General features: G+C 40.8%; 1 protein-coding gene across 1 annotated transcript in view; it reads left to right on the top strand.

The window, feature by feature from the left end:
• Positions 1-20,644, top strand: part of LOC143987850 (nuclear receptor coactivator 7-like) — a gene marked incomplete in the record, with an annotated part of 72,675 nt that overhangs the window by 9,048 nt on the left and 42,983 nt on the right. Inside the window, 1 exon segment of the mRNA XM_077486943.1 lies at positions 19,370-19,517. Coding sequence (XP_077343069.1) covers positions 19,370-19,517 — 148 coding nt within the window.

Genomic DNA, 20,644 nt, shown 5'->3' with positions numbered 1-20,644 from the left:
GTGCGCTTTTTTTCTGCACTAAAAAATGCATGCACAGTGTTTTCCCTGTATTCCAATGGCTCTAGTTCTCTAGTTCACACCATGCAGTCATTTTTTGGTCAGCTTCCGGTGCAGAAACTAACCGGAAACTGACTGCATGGTGTAAACTAGAGCCATTGGAATACATGGCAAACTCTGTGCATGCATTATGTGCAGAAAAAAAGCACTTAGATAAGTTTAAGTAGTAGTACTTGGACAGACTGTAGTGTGTGTGTGTGTGTGTGTGTGTGTGTGTGTGTGTGTGTGTTTTTTTATTTTTTATTTTTTTATTAAAAAAAAATTATTATTTTTTGGGTGGGGTGTGTTTTTTTTTTTTTTTTTTTTTTTTTTTTTTTTTCCCTGTCCTAGATGGTACCATTCCTTTTACTTGTCTTGGTTGGAAAATCTTCTGACTGTGCATACGGATCGCAGTCAAAGCCTGACAGAGCATCTGTGTCCAGAACTTAAAGATTTTCTTATTTTTTTTTTTTTTTTTTATTAACATCCATAGGTTTGGGGTGCATTTGTGTGTGATTGGGGAAAGGTGAGTGGAGGGACTGATGGAATTATAAATCGGATCTATTTTCCCAACCCACAGATAATCATCAAGTTCTGGAACATAACTGCTGAGTGGATTTGCCCTTATTCATTTTTATTTTAGCTAAGGAGTGGTTGCACCAATGGGATTCCTGATCACCCTGCACAGCAACAAAATATCATGCCTTTCCCTTTTTAGCGCAAATATCTTTAACTGAAATGAAATGTACAATGTGTTTATAAAACTCCATATGACTTTTCACTAATGTTGTAACACTACCTGATCAGAGCTTGCTCTCATTAGGTAGGTGGTAAAAGATCAGCCTGTTACCAGGTCACATTGAGGTACAGTAAAACCTTGGATTGTGAGCATAATTTGTTCCGGTAACATGCTTGTAATCTAAAGCACTATTAAAGCGAAGTTCCCCATAAGAAATAATGGAAAATCAGATGATTCGTTCCACAACCATTTTTTCATAGGTCTTTCAGTCAATAGTCCATATAAAAATGCGATGGGTTGTGTATAAAATACCATCTACAATTTGCAGCCTCTACAAGGGGATTAGAAGCAAAATCCAGCAGGAGCTACAGAGTATAAAAGAGAAGAGAGGCCCTCTAAATGTAGCAATATGGTTACATTTAATGAAGGTACAACATTTAGCAACTCCCATGGTTGATTATGAAAACGGACACATCCAAGTATCTGGGGTAAAACTGTCCACATAGACCATCCTCTGTCCCGCCGGCTCTCACCACCGTCAGTCTGCAATTGTGACCGGGAAGACTACCCTGAAGTAGAGCGATCTGAAAGCGAGAGTTGAACAGCTCATGGGGCGCAGCATGGAAGGGATGATGTTGATGGCGGTGAAGAGGATGGTCTATGTGGAGAGCTTTACCTTGGATGTCTGCATACTTAGATGTGCCTGTTTTAATCATAAACCATGTGAGTTTCTAAATGTTGTACCTTCATTAAATGTAACCGTATTGCTACATTTAGAGGTTGTTCTTTTACTTATCAATAGATTTTTATTGAAAATTATCAAAAGATGTATATTAACAAGGTAATAATGTAGAAACCTTTCTAGAGCCAGTACCAACCGAGACTAAACAAAAAAAATCTGTAAGATTTGTTAATGTATATTTACCAGGATACATACATGAATACATATATATATATATATATATATATATATATATATATATATATATACACATATACATATATATATATATATATATATATATATATATATATATATATATTAAATCATAAAATATTCTATCAACATGCGCAGCTGACAATGAGAGAGCTCTCATATTGCTTACAGATTAAGTCCAGTATTGGTTAATCCAGTCACTAAGACAAAAGGTGTATCGAATATCTGGGCATGAGAGCCCGTGCACAGTGTTTTGTCGGGGAGATCTCTAGTGCGCATCATGAGTGTGCCTTAAGCCCCATGTACATGGGACGCTGCTAAACGCACGTTCAGAGGCAGTTGGACACTTTTTTTCAACTGCCCCTGAACTCCTTCAATGTTATGCTATGTGACCATCTACACAGTGTAGTTTATTGCCTTTTTAGGCAGCGTTGCGTTTAACAGCATTTCTTCGAAAGCAAAAAAATGGCTTCAGACGAGGAAGATTTCCACGTTTCAGACGTCAAACACAGCTAAAAACACTACTGGTGTCTAGACGCGTTTCGTTTATAGGCGTTTTTCATTTTTGGCCATTGAAAAAAATCTTAATTTTTTTTTCTTTTAGAAACGTTTCTAAACGCAGCATGTAAATGTGGCAAAACTGACGTTTTAAACGTGAGTTACTATCTGTCAAATGAAATTGTTCAGGAGAGGTTGTAAAAATGTCCTGTGTACATGAAGCCTTAGAAATATCCGACTACCTCATGCCTTTCTCCCCAGATCCCTCTGAGTAGAGCCATAGACAGAAGGAAAACCTTCACAATAAAGCAGAGTTCCTCCCGTTTTTTAGTTTACTAAAATTCAGCAGCTACAAAAAATGTAGCTGCTGACTTTTAATAAACAGACCCTTGCCTGTCCCGCCGTCTAGCAATGTGGGCACCCGGAGCTTCGCTCCTCTCCCCCCTCCTCCCTGCGGCGTCGTCATAGCAACTGTGGGCACCCGGCCATGAGGGCTTACGGCTTCATGGCCGGCACGCACTGCGCATGTGCGAGTCGCCATAGGTGTGCACAGCCTATTACATTAGGGTGTGCACCCCAAAGCTCAAACACACGTATGTATGTATGTGTGTGTGTGTGTGTGTGTGTGTGTGTGTGTGTGTGTGTATACACACACACACACACACACACACACACACACACACACACACACACACACACACACACACACACACATATACACACATATACACACATATACACACATATATACACATATACACACACACACACATATACACACACACACACATATACACACACACACACATATACACACACACACACATATACACACACACACACACATATATACACATACATACATATATACACACACACATACACATATATATATATATATGTGTGTGTGTGTGTGTGTGTGTGTGTGTGTGTGTATATATGTGTGTGTGTGTGTGTGTGTGTGTATATATGTATGTGTGTGTGTGTGTGTGTGTGTGTGTGTGTATATATGTATGTGTGTGTGTGTGTGTGTGTGTGTGTGTGTATATATATATATATATATATATATATATATATATATATATATATATATATTATTCAGTAGGGCAATGGATGTTGTCAGTAGTTTCTTTTTATTTTATTATTACTTTTTACAATTTTTTTTTTTTTTTTTTTTTTTGTAGAAATTTTTTTTTTTTTTTACAATTTATTTAGGAACATCATTGGGGGCTTTGGTGAGATATCAAGGGCCTGAACAGACCCTGAAAGGGGCTGAGGACAGATTCCAGAGTCCCTTTCTATGCAGCCAAGCAGCAGGGGGAATCTGTGCAGCTTAAGGTGTGTCTGGGCACACCTGGCACACTTATGCGAGTCGCGCTGTGCTCTGCTATTGGCCAGGCAATCTTCTGGGGCCTGTGACGTGTCCCAGAAGATTGCTGGCAGGGGGAGGGGGGCGTGAGAGGAGGAGTCGACTAGGCGGGACTGAAAAGAGGAAGGAGGAAGTGGGACAGAAGGTCCCACTAAAAAGAAGGTACCCACTCCTCCCCCTCAAAATATTACATACCAATTGGGGCATGTAAGGGGGTGAGGAGTGCTTAAAGCGTAAGTTCCACTTTTGGGTGGAACTCCACTTTAAGGTAATACATTTTCATTAAGCTCTAACCGATTCAAAATCTAGGTAAAACCGAGAACAATAAAAGTTAAAAATATGTAAATAAACTCCCCTTAGGGGAACCTGTGGCATGCTGAAAATATTATGAGGGAACTCCAGGGCCGTACCCCAATAAGTCAGGATAATCCAGTTCATATAGGTACCAGCTATACTAAGATCAACCAGGAAAGTTAGTGTGTTCCCACAAAAAAAGACCTCAAACGCCTGTTTTTAATGCCAGTGTGAACTTACGCCCCATACACACTATCCGTTTTTTTCTGCTGAGTTTTTCCTTCAAGTTTACCAAAACCATGTAGTGCAAGGGCCTGCCTGATTGAATACAAATTGAAACTGCTAAGGTTTGACCTCCCATATTGTATGGTTTTGGTAAATCTGAAGGAAAAAAATCAGCAGAAAATCTGATGGTGTGTATGGGGCTTAACATATCCCCACTGCTGCAGCCTTCTCTCCCTTTGACAGCAGTACAGGGAGAATTTCCCCAAACTAGCTGTCTAATTTTGAAAACAGCGCTCCGCCCACATGGCCACGTCATTCATTCATTCATTCATTCAGAGTTCTGTGCATGAATGAAATGCAAGTCCCAGCATCCTTTGCGGTTGTTGGCTTGTAGATCTCAATGAACTGCCACGGCGCTATTGAGCACCGTGGTAGTTCATTGAGTATTCCTGTCGGTGGGAAGCTGAGGCAGACAGCTCTCATTGACAGTCTCCAATAAACCAGCATGGCATCAGCGATCTGCTGATTGCTGGTGCAATGCTTTCCCGACTCCTAAAAAAAATGCACTTACTTTTTTGCCGTAAAAAAAAAAAAAAAAAAGTGTGTGTATATAATATTATTATTATTATTATTATTATTATTATTATTAATTTTTTTTTTATGTGTGTATGTGTGTGTGTGTGTGTGTATTACTTATTTTTTTTTTTTTTGAGTTCTATCGTTAAATTCCCAATTGCAGTTTCACTTATTAATGCCTGTGTGCAAGGCCAAAGGCCACATTTGTTGGGGAAATGTGTAGCACCTGTAATTACTCACCTGTGGGTTAAGTGACCTCCCTGCACAGCACAATCATTTACCACAGGAACACAACCTCAGCCCACAGAAACCTGACCCTAGAAAAAGCTGACATTTAATTTTCCTTTTAGGTAGGTGTAGGCCGATTCGGCGGCGACTGCAATTGACCTATATTTATACTAATCTGTTTTGTGGTTCTGTAAAGACATTTCAGAGTGAGACAACATCAGCTTTTGTTCCTGGCTAAAAGCTGTAATCATTAACTAGCTTGTGTGCAGACCTCTTCTTGTATAAGAGGTTGTGCTGGCCATGGCTTCATTTAATTGGATATTTTCATGCTCCTTAGTATGGGTGTATCCTACAGTGTACAAGAGTGAGTACTGTGCACAGGCGCTACCAAATGGTTTTAGGTTGTCTCTTGTATGTCTGTCTGCAAAATATCCCTGTCCTCCTAGAAATAATGATTTGACTATAGTAAAACAAGCTCAGTACATTACTGTACATTGCACATCATGATTTGATCTCAATAAATAGGATTCATTCCCTCACACAGAACAGGTAATTATTATTCTCTTCTATCATCTAATCGATTTTATTTTTTTGTTGTTTTGTTTGCTCTGCGCTTGATCTGGTATTTAATGTGAACATAGCTTTGTCTAGCTACATGAAAAATGTACGTCTTTTATTAGTTCACCCCAAAAAAAGAGGTGCCAGGTCTGGATAGCTACCATAGATGCTTGCACTTTTTTTAATCACTATTTGAAATTTACAAAAGCACCCAGCTACTTTTTGAGGAATGGCGTCCTCATGAACATACAGTACAGTTCAAGGCTGGCTGAAGTGAACATCATTAACCGCTTGCAGACTAGGGATGAGGTCAGGCGTGTTCGCATGGTCCACTTGCAGAGCCCGCCAGGAAGTCGGTGCTGCGCTAATCGCAGGCAGTGAGACATTGCTCAATCTCTTCAGCCGCGCATCGGGGCGATGTCTCACTGCCTGTGATTAGCACAGCATTACGCCAACTTCCTGGCAGGCTCTGCATGTGGACCATGTGAACACGCCTGAGCTCATCCTTATTGGCGACCGCCGCATGTACATTTACGTCAGCAAAATGGCACGGCTGGACAAATGGGCATACCTGTACGTCCTTGTACATTTCCCACCCCTGACGCATGCTCGCGGACTTGATGTCCGCTGGTCTCCCGACGATCGTGTCACGGAGACCTAGGCCTAGTGACAGGATCACTGCTCTCTGTCTTGTGTGTTCAAGCCCAGCCCCCTCACAGTTAGAATCACTCCCTAGGTCACACTTAACCCCTTCACCGTTCCCTAGTGGTTAACCCCTTCACTGCCAGTGTGATTTACACAGTAATCCATGCATTTTTATAGCACTGATCGCTGTATAAATGACAGTGGTCCCAAAATGATGTCAAAAATTTCCAATGTGTCCATAATGTCGCAGTCACAATAAAAATCGCAGATCGCCACCATTACTAATTTTAAAAAAATGCCATAAAACTATCCCCTATTTTGTAGACGCTATAAATTTTGAGCAAACCAATCAATATACGCTTATTACGATTTTTTTTAATTTTTTTTTTTATTATTTTTACAAAATTATGTATAATACATATCAGCCTAAACTGAGGAAAAAAATTTTTTTTTTAATATATTTTTGGGGGATTTTTATTACAGCAAAAAGTAAAATATATTGCTTTTTTTTTTTTTTTAATTGACGGTCTTTTTTTGTTTTATAGAGCAAAAAATAAAAATCGCAGAGATGATCAAATACCACCAAAAGAAAGCTCTATTTGTGGGGGGGAAAAAAGGACGTCAATTTTGTTTGGTACAGTGTCGCACGACCGCGCAATTGTCAGTTAAAGTCAAATTTTTTCCAACAGATTTTGGCCCAAACTTGTCTTGCATACGGTCGCGCAAAGTTTGTTTTCTGAACGATTGTTCAGAACAAGGTGACGTAAACCACGTACGACGGGACTATAAAGAGGCCAGTAGCCAATAGTTTTCATCTCGTAATTTATTATGAGCATGCGTGGCACTTTGTGTGTCGGATTTGTATACACACGATCGGAAATTTAAACAATCGGATTTTGTTGTCGGGGAAATTTTAGGTCCAGCTCTCAAACTTTGTGTCGGAAATTCCAACGGAAAAAGTCAGATGGAGCCGACGCGATCGGAATTTCCGACAAAACATTCCGATTGCACATTTTCCGTCTGAAAGTGCGACCGTGTGTATGGGGCATTAAAGAACATTTGTAGACCTATATACAGTGCCTTGCGAAAGTATTGGGCCCCCTTGAACTTTTCAACCTTTTACCACATTTCAGGCTTCAAACATAAAGATATAAAATTTTAATTTTTTGTGAAGAATCACCAACAAGTGGGACACAATTGTGAAGTGGAATGAAATCTATTGGATATTTTAAACTTTTTTAGCAAATAAAAAACTGAAAAGTGGGGCGTGCAAAATTATTCGGCCCCTTTACTTTCAGTGCAGCAAACTCACTCCAGAAGTTCAGCGAGGATCTCTGAATGATCCAATGTTGTCCTAAATGACTGATGGTGATAAATAGAATCCACCTGTGTGTAATCAAGTCTCTGTATAAATGCACCTGCTCTGTGATAGTCTCAGGGTTCTGTTGAAAGCACAGAGAGCATCATGAAGACCAAGGAACACACCAGGCAGGTCCGTAAAGCTGTTTTGCAAGGAAGAATGGGCAAGAATTTCTGTCTCTCGATGTGCAAAACTGATAGAGACATACCCCAAGCGACTTACAGCTGTAATCGCAGCAAAAGGTGACTCTACAAAGTATTAACGCAAGGGGGCAGAATAATTTTGCACGCCCCACTTTTCATTTTTTTATTAGTTAAAAGTTTCAAAAATCCAATAGATTTCTTTCCACTTCACAATTGTGTCCCACTTGTTGGTGATTATTCACAAAAAAATAAAATTTTTATATCTTTATCTTTGAAGCCTGAAATGTGGCAAAAGGTTGAAAAGTTCAAGGGGGCCAAATACTTTCGCAAGGCACTGTAAATTCAAGTTATGATTTTTCAGTTAGTCCATTCACCCTGAGCATTTGGCTGTGCTTTAGAGTAAATTTATTTATATGAGGGGAGATTTACTCAAACTGGTGCAGCTCTACATAGTAATCAATCAGCTTCTAACTTCATCTTTTAGGCTCGGTTCACACCATCACCGCATGCAGCTCCCAGCAGCGGTCCAGTGCGTCCTGGTTCACCGTTCAGGTCCAATTTCAGCCAAAATTTTGGGCTGAATTTGGACCTGAAATGGACCAAATGGCGCACAGGGTTCCTGTGCAAATTCGCACAGGAGCCACAGTGGAGATATGTGAATTGGCTCAGCGGAGATATGTGAACCGGCTATAGAGAGCCGGTCAAAATCCCCTCCTATTGTGATTTGGATGCAGAGAACCGCATCCAATTCACAATGCTCTAAACTCAGCCTAAATTAAGCTTTGACAATGAGGCCAGGTTCACACTGGTATGACGCGATAGCCATATATGACTGTGGGTCCAACTTTGCCCTGCGACTTTATGTTCGACTTCAATGAACGGGATCCAACTTTGATCCCAGCGATACCAGGCTCTTTGAGTCTGGTACGAATCTTGAGGTAGAACCCTTGTCAAAAGAAAAACTTTGTAGGGTCCCCCCCCCAAGACCATACCCTTCGGTCTGGTGTGGATTTTAAGGGAAATCCCCATGCCAAATAAAAGGCGTGTGGAACCCCCAAAAGTCTCTACCGGGCAATTATCTTTGCACGCAAACCAGCAGGTCAGGACGGGGGGGTGAGTGAGCGCCCCCCCTCCTGGACCATATCGGGCCACATGGGGAATAGGGTCTCTTCCTGATGGGCCCTTTGTCTGGGTCTGTTGGGGTCTGTGGGCAGGGGGGCTTATCGAAATCTGGAAGCTCACTTTAACAAGGGGGGGGCTCCAGATCCCGGCCCTCCACCCTATGTGAATGTGTATGCCTATACATTCACCCAAAAAAGGGTCAACAAAAATAAAACCAGCTTTCAGGTTTTTGATAAAGTTCTTTTTTTAAAGCGGCTCCAGCGTCTCTTCTCCCTCCGGTGATATCTTCATCATCATCCCAGTTCTTGTCCCTGCACTGATGTCTTCTGAATCCTCTGGTTCTTCTCGCTGTGTTGATGTCTTCTTCCTCCATTCCTCCACTTCTCTCTGCTGTCTTCTTCTTCTGCCGGTTCTTCCTCCAATCTTCTCCCGATGCTAGCTCCTGCTGTAAATGTTAACCTGCAGCACGTGCCATTACATATATAGCCATGGAGCATTCTGTGATGTCATCCGGAGACCCTATGACGTCACATCTGTAAAGGATGTTTTTTTTTCTTCAAATATAAATGTTATTATTTTCCAGAAACCTAAAAGGAAGAGAAAATACGGTACAATTGCCCAGCATCATAGTTGATGTTTACTGTTGAATACATGACATTGATAATAGTTAAGATATTTGTGGTTGAACATTCAGTGTTGTGATTAACTTTTACTGATAGAAATTAAATGAGATTGAATGTAAATGAATAGCTTATATCACCAGTCTTTGTAGTTAAGTCTGGTTGAACCACGTCTTCCCTGGGTTCAAGTACATCCGAGAGATATCTCAAAGACCAAATAGTTGGGAATCTAGAAATTCCACAGAGAGCGAGAGAAGAAGTGTAGAATAGAAAAAGAGAAGGGGGGGGGGGGGGGTCGGACAATGTTAAGAGGGGATGGGGGGGTAGACCCGGTTTTATTTGGTGTAGTGTCTTCTATGATGTTTCACTATTCAAGTGGCCAAACATAGCCATTCCTGTATCGGAGAATATGAACATGATCCAAAAGCATCCATGCCTGGGAGTGTTGTTTTTATTGTGTGCTGTAAGGACTAAGTCTTACAATCTCCAGATCTCCTCCACTCTGCGTAGCCACAACCCTATAGTTGGAGGCAAGCTTTTCTTCCACAATAGTGGAATGCAGGATTTAGCTGCGTTTTTAATAGGTGTCATACTATCGACTTTTTGTACTCCAGAGTCAGGATTGTAGTGGCATGTAGCAGGATGAAAGCTGGGTCATCGCTTATCGCGTAGTCCGTGAATTTTTGAGTAATCCTTTGGACTGTTGTCCAGAAGTGCTGAAGCAGAGAGCAAGACCAGAAGATGGCGAGGAGTGTCCCTTTGTTTGGCACATCCAGCATCTGTCTGAGGTAGTCTGTCAGGAGTGTAGTACCATCTGGTCAGGTTCTTGTAATTGGGTTCCTGTATCTTTGCACAAATGCACATTTTCAGGGAGAATCTTTGTTTTTGGACATTAGTGAACTGGCGTTGTTGGTCAGTTTCCCACTTTTGTATGAATATCAGGTCAGGTTGTTCTGGGGTAGAGTTGAGTAGAGTTTAAGTCTTTTATACAGTAGGCAAAACTCCCTCCTCCCTACAATAGTCTTCAAAAGTCATCAGGTCACGGGTTAGGGGATCGAGTGTAGGAAATGGTGCAATCGTATTGCTTTCCAGAATGGCAGTTAATATTGACCATTGTCAGCAGTAAGGGCTTGCACGGAAGGCCAGTTATCTACTAGGAAGTTTGAGGCTCTATCTTTGCCAGTTGATGTGAATGTCTCATACACCGCTTATTCCAGGCCAGGAGGAACGGCCGGATTACCCAGTATTGGATAAAGAGGGGAGTTATTAGTGGAGAGGGAGGTTGCAAATAGTGTGGATACACCTATTCAGAGGGTAGTGCCAATCACCGGGTGTGACTTCAACATTGAAGGTAGCAGGTCATAGCACCAAACTGCTCCTTTCAGTGTGGCCTCAAACTGTGCCTGCTCCAACTGTGTCCATAGTTTGTTTTTACTATGGCGGTTCCAATCCTATTATTCTGCCTAGGTGAACGGCCAAATAATTCTTCAGGTCTGGGAGGTCTAATCCTCCATAGTGTTTGGGTAAGGTTAAATAGTACCTACGTAGCCTGGGTTTTGATTTTGCCCAGATGAATTTGATAAAGAGGGAATGTATTCTTTTGTATTGGGGTGGGATTCTAATTGGTAGGGCTTGAAATAGGTACAGGGATCTCGGGAGTATAGACATTTTAAGCAGATTACACCTGCCGAACCAGGAGTGGAGTCCTTTATTCCAGTCTTCCAGTAGTAGTCGGGTCTTAGTCAGTAGGGGTGGAAAATTGAGGTCAAAGGTGCATCTTAAGTCATTTGGGATCAGAGTTCCCAGGTATTTGAGGAAGGTATCCGACCATTTAAATTTGAATTGTGATTTTTAGAGAATGTTCTAGAATTCAGTCTATTTGGTGGTACGATGATCCCCACTGCAGCTGATCTATCAAAATAGATTTTTAGATTAGCAAGGTTGCCATATCTAATTCCTTGAGAAGATTTGGCAATGATACCACCAAATTAGTTAGAGAAAACATGAGGTCATCTGCATAGGCAGAGATTTTGTGTTGAGTTCCTTCTACCATCACACCCTATATATCGGGGTTTGATCGCACAGTGCATAAAAAGGTTTCTAGGGCGAGGGCAATAAAGGAGAGGCGAGAGCGGGCTTTCTTGCCTGGTGCCGTTTTGTTATAGTGAATGAGTCTGAGAGGATTCCATTAGCTTTGACTTGGGCCGTGGGCCAATCTGTTTGAGTACTTCTGTCATGAAAGCCCAGTTGATGCGGTCAAACGCCTTCTCAGCGTCTATGCTGAGAAAGATGCACAGGGTTTTATTTTGAGTAGCTATATGAATGAGGTTGAGCACTTTGGTGGTGTTATCCCTTGCCTCCTGGGCAGGGATAAATCCCACTTGATCTTAGTGAATTAGGTCTGGCATGAACTGGGTTAGTCTGTTGGTCAGTACCTTCGTGAATAGCTTGAGGTCTAGGATCAGGAGGGATATCGGCCTATAGCTACCACATGCCGCCGAGTCCTTACCTTCTTTTGGTATTATGGATAGGTGTGCCCTCAGGGTGTCTCTAGGAAGGGGAGCGCCTTCGCCTAATCCATTTAACATCCTCACCATGTGAAGACCTGGGAGTGGCAGAAGGGTTTGGTAGTACTGCAAGGTAAGCCCATTCGGTCCCGGAGCCTTGTCTGGTTTCATCCCTTCCATTGCTTGCTGTAATTCCTCCAAAGTGATGGGATCCTTTAGTCCTGCTGTTATTTCTGTCGATAGTTGGAGAATCCGGGATGCGGAAAGGTAGTCGTTTGATCATTGTTACTTTTGGGGGCCTAGCTGGGAGGTTATAGAGGGAAGCGTAGTAATCCCTGAATTCTCTCGCTATCTGGGTTGGTGTAGTCTTCTTTTGTCCTAATGGGTCTATGATTTGAGGAATATATGTGTTAAGTCGGTGATTCCTAACTGCCTTGGCTAGCAGTTTTCCACATTTATTTTCTGACTCGTAGGAGAGTTTTCGGCAAATTTGTAATCCTGCTTTGGCTCTATAATGTAACAGAGCTACTGTTTGTTTTCTAAGGGACATCAGTTCTGTTTCTAGAGAGGTGGTCAGTGTAATTTTGTGTTTTTGATTCTACGTCATGTGTCTTAGAAAGGCGTTCGATCAACAATTGTTCCCTTTCTCTTTTGATGTGCATGCCATGTTTGAACACTCCTCTGTTCAGTCTTGTGAGCCTCCCATAAAATACCTGGGTCATAGTCGTTAGTGTCGTTAGTTTGGAAGTAGTGTTGTATTTCGGTCTTGATGTCCGTCATGACCGCTGGTGTCTGCAGAAGGCTTTTTGTTCAGCCTCCAAAATCTAGATCTGGTGGTCATGGATGATGACAAACAATAGCGCATGGTAATGGGGGCATGATCCGACCATGTGATATTGCCTATTTCGATATTGTGGACCGCTTCTAGCTGACCGTGGAGGATAAAGAAATAGTCTATTCTCGAGTACACTTTGTGTGGAGATGAGAAAAAAGTGTGATCCCGTTCCACGGAGTGGTGTAACCTCCAAATGTCTATCAGTTGGGCATCATGTAGGTCCCGGATTATACGTTTATGCGTGCCTGTATTTAACAAGGAGGTACTCGAAGAGGTGTCAAACACAGGGGCTAGAGGTATGTTAATGAATTAGCTGGCCCTCCTCAAATTCAGTGAGTAGAGGTAACGTTGGGTGGAGGAATGTGTCTTGTCGATCCCTTAAGGAACATGAAGAAACCCTCAGGGTCTGCTAGGGTGTCGATACACGTCCATGGTATCACCCCTGATATCAGTATAGATACTCCCTTGGATTTGGCAGCTACATTAGTAGCATGATATGTGTGTGGGAAGTATCGGTTTTTGAGGTAGGTAGGATTGTCCGACCTAAAGTGTCTCTCCTGAAAGGAATGGTATTTTAATGTGGGCTCTTTTAAGGTCATTTAACAACATACAACACTTTTCGGGTATGTTGAGGCCCCCTCGCATTTAGTGAATAGATGTTGATAGAATCCATTGTCTCCCGAGTTAGATGGGGTCAGGAGAGGGAGAACGGGGTGGGGGAAGAAGGAAGATTAGGAAATGGAGGTTTAGAGTGGGTAGGGAACAATGAAAGTTTAGAAAAAAGGAGTAGAGATGAAAGAAGATATATAGATCTTCAAGAAGTAATGGGCAATGTACAGTGGGAACCTCTCGTCTGTCAAATAACTGCAAACAAGACAATTTGCAAAGAAGCACGCCCTGGTTCTCACCTGGAAGAATAACCTATTCTGAACATTTAGCCTAAATATACATGTGTCTAACAAGACTGAAGTCAACCTAAAGAACCTCATATTATGCATGCTCCAACATAAGTTTGTCAACATTAGAGTGGGTGAAAGATAATGTATATAATAGAGGAAAAAAGAGATGGGTGGACGAGTATCAGTAATGCCATCCACCCAATCTACCTCTCCGCCCTCAAGGTCCTCAAATCTGAGTATCTATGTTCTGTATCTTGACCCCTAGTATTTGTTGTACTAGGGTATAGTAGTGGTGAGAGCAAGAAGGGAGATGGTTTATAAGGATCTCAGCTCCTGTTGGCTGCAGTAATGTCAGCTCCTCCTCCCTGATGGAATTCCTTTTGTGTACTGCTGGAGGGGGTAATTGGGAAGGTGAGAGGAGAGGGAGCAAAAAAGGTGAAAATGTCCAGAGGAAGTCACATATGTTCAAATCTCTTTCTCTCTTTCTCTCTTTCTCTCTCTTTCTCTCTTTCTCTCTCTTTCTCTCTTTCTCTCTTTCTCTCTCTTTCTCTCTCTTTCTCTCTCTCTCATCTTGGTTTTGTTTTCAGGTGTGTACATTAGAAAAACATCAATCCGCCACCGGTTTGCCCTGGTCTCAGTGTGACCCCCTCCTACTTGGATTGAGATAGGAGCATGGTCCAACCAGGTGATCATTTAAATCTCTGATATTTTGCAAAAGAAATTTGTAGACAAAAAAAAGAGAGTAAATTCTAGAATAAGTACGGTGTACATAAGGGAAACATGTAAGTTCTTTTTTTCGTTGCAATGTTAACATTTCCATACATCATAAACCTGTGCTTTGGGAAGAAACAAAGTCACGGGTGATCTAGATTTGGTGTGGGAGGGATCTGATGTATCAAGGAATTTTATCTGGCACGGTTTTAAAGTCTCCACAGAGATTAACATGTCCTTGGCAAATCTTTGCATTTTTTTTTTTTCAAAACTTATTAAAGAAAAATTGAGGTTTTTAATTTGGAAGATGCACGTTGATCAGCGTCTACTCTGTGTTATTAATTTTGGCACATCAGGGCAATATAGAGGCCCAAGTTGTCAGTCATAGAAAGGAGCTTAAATGACACTGTGTTCTTTATTGGGATAAGGATGCCACCTTTTTTCATTGGGCCGTTAGATTGGTAGATGTATGGGAATTCCCTTTTGCAAAATTTAGGAGCGTTCTTAATGCAAATGGGATTTTCATGCAAGCATAGAACATCAGCTTTAAAGTTACCTGCTTTCCTCCAATTCATACTCCTCTTGGCTGGACTGTTCAGATCTATGATGTGGAATGATAAAATATCAAATTGCACCTTGGTATGAGATAAATACCGGTATGTATATTCCGGTAGCAGTCTAATGATGGAGCACTAAGAGAAGGATGTAAAATCCAGAATTTCCTTATAAAATTGGGTCCATGTATATTTGGACACAGGCACAATTTTAGATTTTTTCAGGTATTTTACAGAAGCATATTCAAGCTATAGTTATAAAATGGATATAGCCTGAAAGTGTACAATCTCAGGATTAATATGAGAGTATGTAAATCCAAATTGGAAGAAGGGTTTAGGAATTACAGCTCTTGACCCCGGGGATGCCCTTTTTCAAGGGGCCAAAAGTAATTGGACAATTGATTTAAAAGCTGTTTCATGGCCAGGTGCGAGGTACTCCTTTTTATTACGTCTTCATTAATCAGGTAAACGGTCTGGAGTTGATTCTAAAGCCCCATACACACTATCAGATTTTCTGCTGATTTTTGTCTTTAGATTTACCAAAGCCATGTAGTGCAAGCGCCTGCCTGCCTGCATACAAATTCAAACTCCTAAAGTTTGACACCATATCTGATGGTGTGTATGGGGCTTTAGTGTGGTATTTGTAATTGGAATCTATTGTTGTTTACCTACATCATGCATTCAAAGGAGCTGTCCATGCTAGTGAAACCAGCCATTGTAAGGCTTCAAAAATGAAACAAATCCATCAGAGAGATGGCAGCAACATTCGGAGTGGCCAAATCAACAGTTTGGTACGTTCTGAGGAAAAAAGAACGTATTGGTGAGCTCAGCAACATAAAAAAAAGCCTGGACGTCCATGGAAGACAACGGTGGTGGATGATCACGGGATCCTCTCTATGGTAAAGAAAAACCCATTCCCAACATCCAAACAAGTGATGGACACACTCCAGGAGGTGGGCATATCATTGTCAAAGTGTACAATGAAGAGAAGACTTCACAAGAGCAAATACAGAGGGTTCACCACAGGTGCAAACCATTCATAAGCCTGAAGAATAGAAAAGCCAGATCAGACTTTGCCAAAAAACATCTATGAAAGCCAAACCAGTATTGGAAAAGCATTCTTTGGACGGATGAATTTTAAGATTAATCTGTACCAGAATGACGGGAAGAAAAAAGTGTGGAGAAGGCTTGAAACAGCTTATGATCCAAAGCACACAACGTCATCTGTAAAACATGGTGGAGGCAGTGTGATGGCATGGGAATGCATGGCTTCTAGTGGCACTGGGTCATTGGTGTTTATTGATGATGTGACAGAAGCAGCCAGATGAATTCTACAGTGTTTAGAGATCTACTGTCAGAGCAGATTCAGCTAAATGCAGCAACGTTGATTGGACGGCACTTCACAGTACAGATGGACAATGATCCAAAACACACTGCAAAAGCAACCCAGGAGCTTTTGAAGGAAAAGAAGTGGAATATTCTGCAATGGCCAGGTTAATCACCTGATCTCAACCCAAATGAACATGCACTTCACTTGCTGAAGGCAGAAAAACCCACAAAGAGAGAACTGAAGACAGCTGCAGTTAGAGCCCGGCAACGCATCAGAAAGGAGGAAACCCAGTCTTTGGTAATGTCAGTGGGTTCCAGACTTCAGGCGGTCAATGCCAGTAAAGGATTCTCAACAAAATGTTAAAAATGAACATTTTGTTTATGATTTATATTCATTTGTTCAATTACATTTGAGCATATTCTGGTGGATACAGTGCCAAAAGTATGGAAATTGTGTGTGTGTGTGTATGTGTGTGTGTGTGTATATATATATATATATATATATATATATATATATATATATATATATATATATATATATATATATATATATATATATATATATATATATATATATATATATATATATATATATATATATATATATATATTATTATAAATTTCATTTATTTTTTTTACACGGGCACAATTTTCATACTTTTTAGCTCTGTATGCCACCAGAACAAAGTAACAACAAAACAATCAAATTTAATTTGAAGTGCAGACTTTCAGCTTTAATTCAAGGGGTTAAACAAATATTAAGTAAAAATTTTAGGAACTGTAACCATTTTTCTACACAGTCCCCCTATTTTCAGGGGCTCAAATGTAATTGAACAAATATAATCATAAATTTGTGTTGTGATCGGCAATCAGAAGGACATAATCGAGGTGTTGCTTACAAGAATTCAGCTGGAAATTTTGCATGTTAGTTCCACAGTCATGTGATGGCAGATGTCAGTAACACGAAAACGAGAAGAAATTTAAGAAAGAATTACAACAAGAACAGAAGCTCCCAGTATGGCATGCAATAAAACGTGTCAGCCTGGGATTAAAATAGCGATTCCAACTAGAATCTGAGTGGATAGAACACCATTGATGTATCTGGGTATAAACTGCAGATCATTAAATGTGCACATGGAAGATCCATCAGAAATGCAAAACATTTGTAGATATTTTACCAAGCTTGTTTACGTTAACCCTCCTCCTTACTATGAGGAGGAGAGATTCTTTGGGAGTGAGAGGGAGAATTAGTGGCTTCTCTAGGGTACAGCATTCCTTCGGTAAGCAGGGGCCTTCCTTCACTGACGTGATGGTGAAAGATTTTGTTTCCCTGAGTAACTAGCAACTTGGGAAAACCCCACTTGTAAGGGATGTGGTGGTTGAGAAGTGATTTGGCAATTGTTGCCAGATTCCTCCTTTTTTGTAAGGTATAGGCAGACCGGTCAGAATAAAGTGAAAGTCCCTGAGGGAAAAGAGGGATCCTATCTGAATTTCTTGTGAGCACCATCAAACTTTCCTTCATGTGATAGAAATGTATGCGAACAATAGTATATCCTGGGAGTTGCGGAAGGTGAGAGGGCTTAGGCATTCTATCCATACGGCCAATAAGTTATTCCTTCGGTTTTGTCAAGAAGGGCCTCACAGAACATTTTAAGAAGGAACGCCTTTAATTCAGAGGGTTTCACAGACTCCGGAATGTCCCTTATTTTTATATAGTTTCATCGTGAGCGGTCTGCTAGTTTGGTTTTAATCTAGGTCATGTCATTCTCCCTGTCATTATGTGCGTCCACTAGGTCATTAAACATGGCTGCACACGTTCCCATCTTGTTCTCAATATGAGTAAGACTGTCGCCCACTTCCTGAATGTCAGCCTTAAACTGGTGCACTAAAGACATGATGTCTGCATGTATGGAACGTCTTCTATGTCTTTAACCACTTCAATACAGGGCACATTCACCCCCTTCCTGCTCAGACGAATTTTCGCTTTTCAGAGCTTACACTTTGTATATTTACTTAGTCATGCTACACTGTACCCAAATAAAGCTTTTATCACACAACTAGAGCTTTCTTTTGGTGGTATTTAATCACCACTATTTTCCGCTTATATTGCAAAAAAAAGTGTCAATTTTTTTTTGGTGGCGGGGGAGGGGGAACACTTAAGCCCCATACACACGATCAGAAATTCTGATGGCATAAGTTTGATGTGAGATTTTGGTCATAAATTCCGACCGTGTAAGCTCCATCGGACTTTTGCTGTCAGAATTCCAGCCAGCAAAAGATTGAGAGCAGGTTCTCTATTTTTTGGTCAGAAAAAGTTCCGATCAGAAAGTACGATCATCTGTAGAAATTACGATGCGCAGAATTCCTACACATGCTCGGAAACAATTCAACGCATGCTCTGAAGCATTGAACTTAATTTTTTCGGCTCGTCAGTGTTGTACGTCACTGCATCTTGACGGTCAAAAGTTCAGAGAACTTTTGTGTGACTGTGTATGCAAGCCAAGCTTGAGCGGAATTCCGTTGGAAAAACCATCCACGGAAAATCCTCTTGTGTTTATGGGGTATAATTTGTTTCCATTTATAAAATTTAGTACATGAGTCATTTTTACAAGCTATGCTACATACTGTATCATTGAAAATGTATCTAATGCTGATAAGCGCAGAATAGCCAGGTTTTCTCAGCGTTTTTTTATTTATTTATTTTTTTTCAGAGTTAGAGAGTTTTTTCCAGCTGAAAAAACTCCTCTCAAAATCCACTAGTTCTATTTTTTTTTTTTCCAGCTAGAAAACACCCCTGCCAAAAACGATAACCGCCAATATGTGCATGAACACATAGGATAACATGCTGGGAGTTTATTGGCTGCAATAAAAAATAGCAGCTGTAAAAATGTCCAGTGTGCATGAGGCCCAAAAAGAAAAAAAAAAAATCTCTCCAAGGGGGCCATGAACCTTTTTTAGCAGAATGGGGATGGGTTAAAATGTTTGAACTTGTTTATTGCTATTTGTAGCTGTCCTGGTGGCGCAGATCGGGGGGGAAAATTCAAATTGTAAATCTTCAAAAGATTTCCCCTTGCTTCCTGCAGTATTTTAAAGTTTACAAGAAAACCAATCTCTTGGTTGCTTTTAAATTATCTCTCATTTATTTTATTTTGTAATACTTATAGGGTGTGCTTCTCTTCCACAGGGTGGATGACCTGTACGTGTTTTTTCTCCAATGTTCTCCAGAGGTGTATGGGAAAGATGCAAAAGACCAAGGCTTTGTGGTGGTAGACAAAGATGAACTGGATATGATTGACAACTTTTTTAGTGATCCCTCTACCAAAAGCTGGGAGGTGAGTTCATCTTAAGTAAGAAATAATAAGAATAAGTTCTCCAGCGTATACTTGGATCTGATGCAAATTCAAAGAGGTGCTTTGAACAGCTTTTTTTTTTATTATAGCTAATAAATATAACAGCAGACATGTTGTGGTATCTGCTCTTAGGAAGGTGTTTTATTCTTTGAGATTGTCTATTTTAATTTGAGTGTGTTCTTTGCACTAAACCTGCATCATGGAAAAACTATCAATAAATGCTGTATTGCATGCCGTTCTTACAGATTAGTTATCTGTATTCTACAAAAAAAACCTGGTTGATCCTGCTGGTCTCTATCTCCCCCCTTCTGTCCATGTCCCCAATTCAGCTAGGAATTTTGCAAAGCAGTGTTGGCAGCTTTGCACATGCTCCATTTTTATTGAGTTTCTATGCTGTGCATTTCTTCCCCATCGCATCTGAGCAGCCTATGTGACTATAGAGTCACATATGTGAGAGTATACACATTGGTAAATGACAGCCCTTTCCCTCCTCTCCTTGCCCGCTAAACACAATGGGGGGGGGGGGGGGGAATATTACATCTTGATGGAGGCTTCACTTCCCTCTTATTCTAAGACTCAGACTGGAGGGGTGTGACACGGTTTGTGTTTTGCATAAATCAGCCCACATCGTGATGTTACCAAAACATAACAAACATTTGATTTCTAATCTAAAATTGTATGACAATTTAACACAGATAATATTTATTTTTACTCAAAGCCTGTGTCTCCTCTTATATTAAAAAAAAAAAAAAAAAAAAAAACACTTGACCAGCAGCTGGAAAAAGGCAAAGTACACATTGCAGTTTAGGATGCAGACCTATTCCCTGCATTGGTAGAAGCCAGTGCACAAAGCTAGCAATCGAGAAACAAGGAGGAAGGGATGTCAAAGTACAACCTTCCCTACACTGGAGTGGGCAGGATAGGCACAAGTGCAACCAGAACTTTCTACTCCAACTTTTTCTGCTACTTGATGTCCTCTAATGGCCAGCATCAGTTAACTTTCTTCTTTTGAGCCCAGGTCATCGTAAACCCATCCCAGCCTATGACTGGACAGTGAAATCAGAAGCGGAACAATGATGAGCTCCTCTTTTGTCTCTTTCTTTTAATAT

Source organism: Lithobates pipiens, unplaced genomic scaffold (assembly GCF_037356315.1).
Source record: "Lithobates pipiens isolate NorthernLeopardFrog02 unplaced genomic scaffold, aLitPip1_a1.2 Scaffold_18, whole genome shotgun sequence".
Taxonomy (NCBI): domain Eukaryota; kingdom Metazoa; phylum Chordata; class Amphibia; order Anura; family Ranidae; genus Lithobates; species Lithobates pipiens.
Note: the sequence above shows the minus strand (reverse complement) of the source record. Positions and strands in the feature narration are given on the sequence as shown.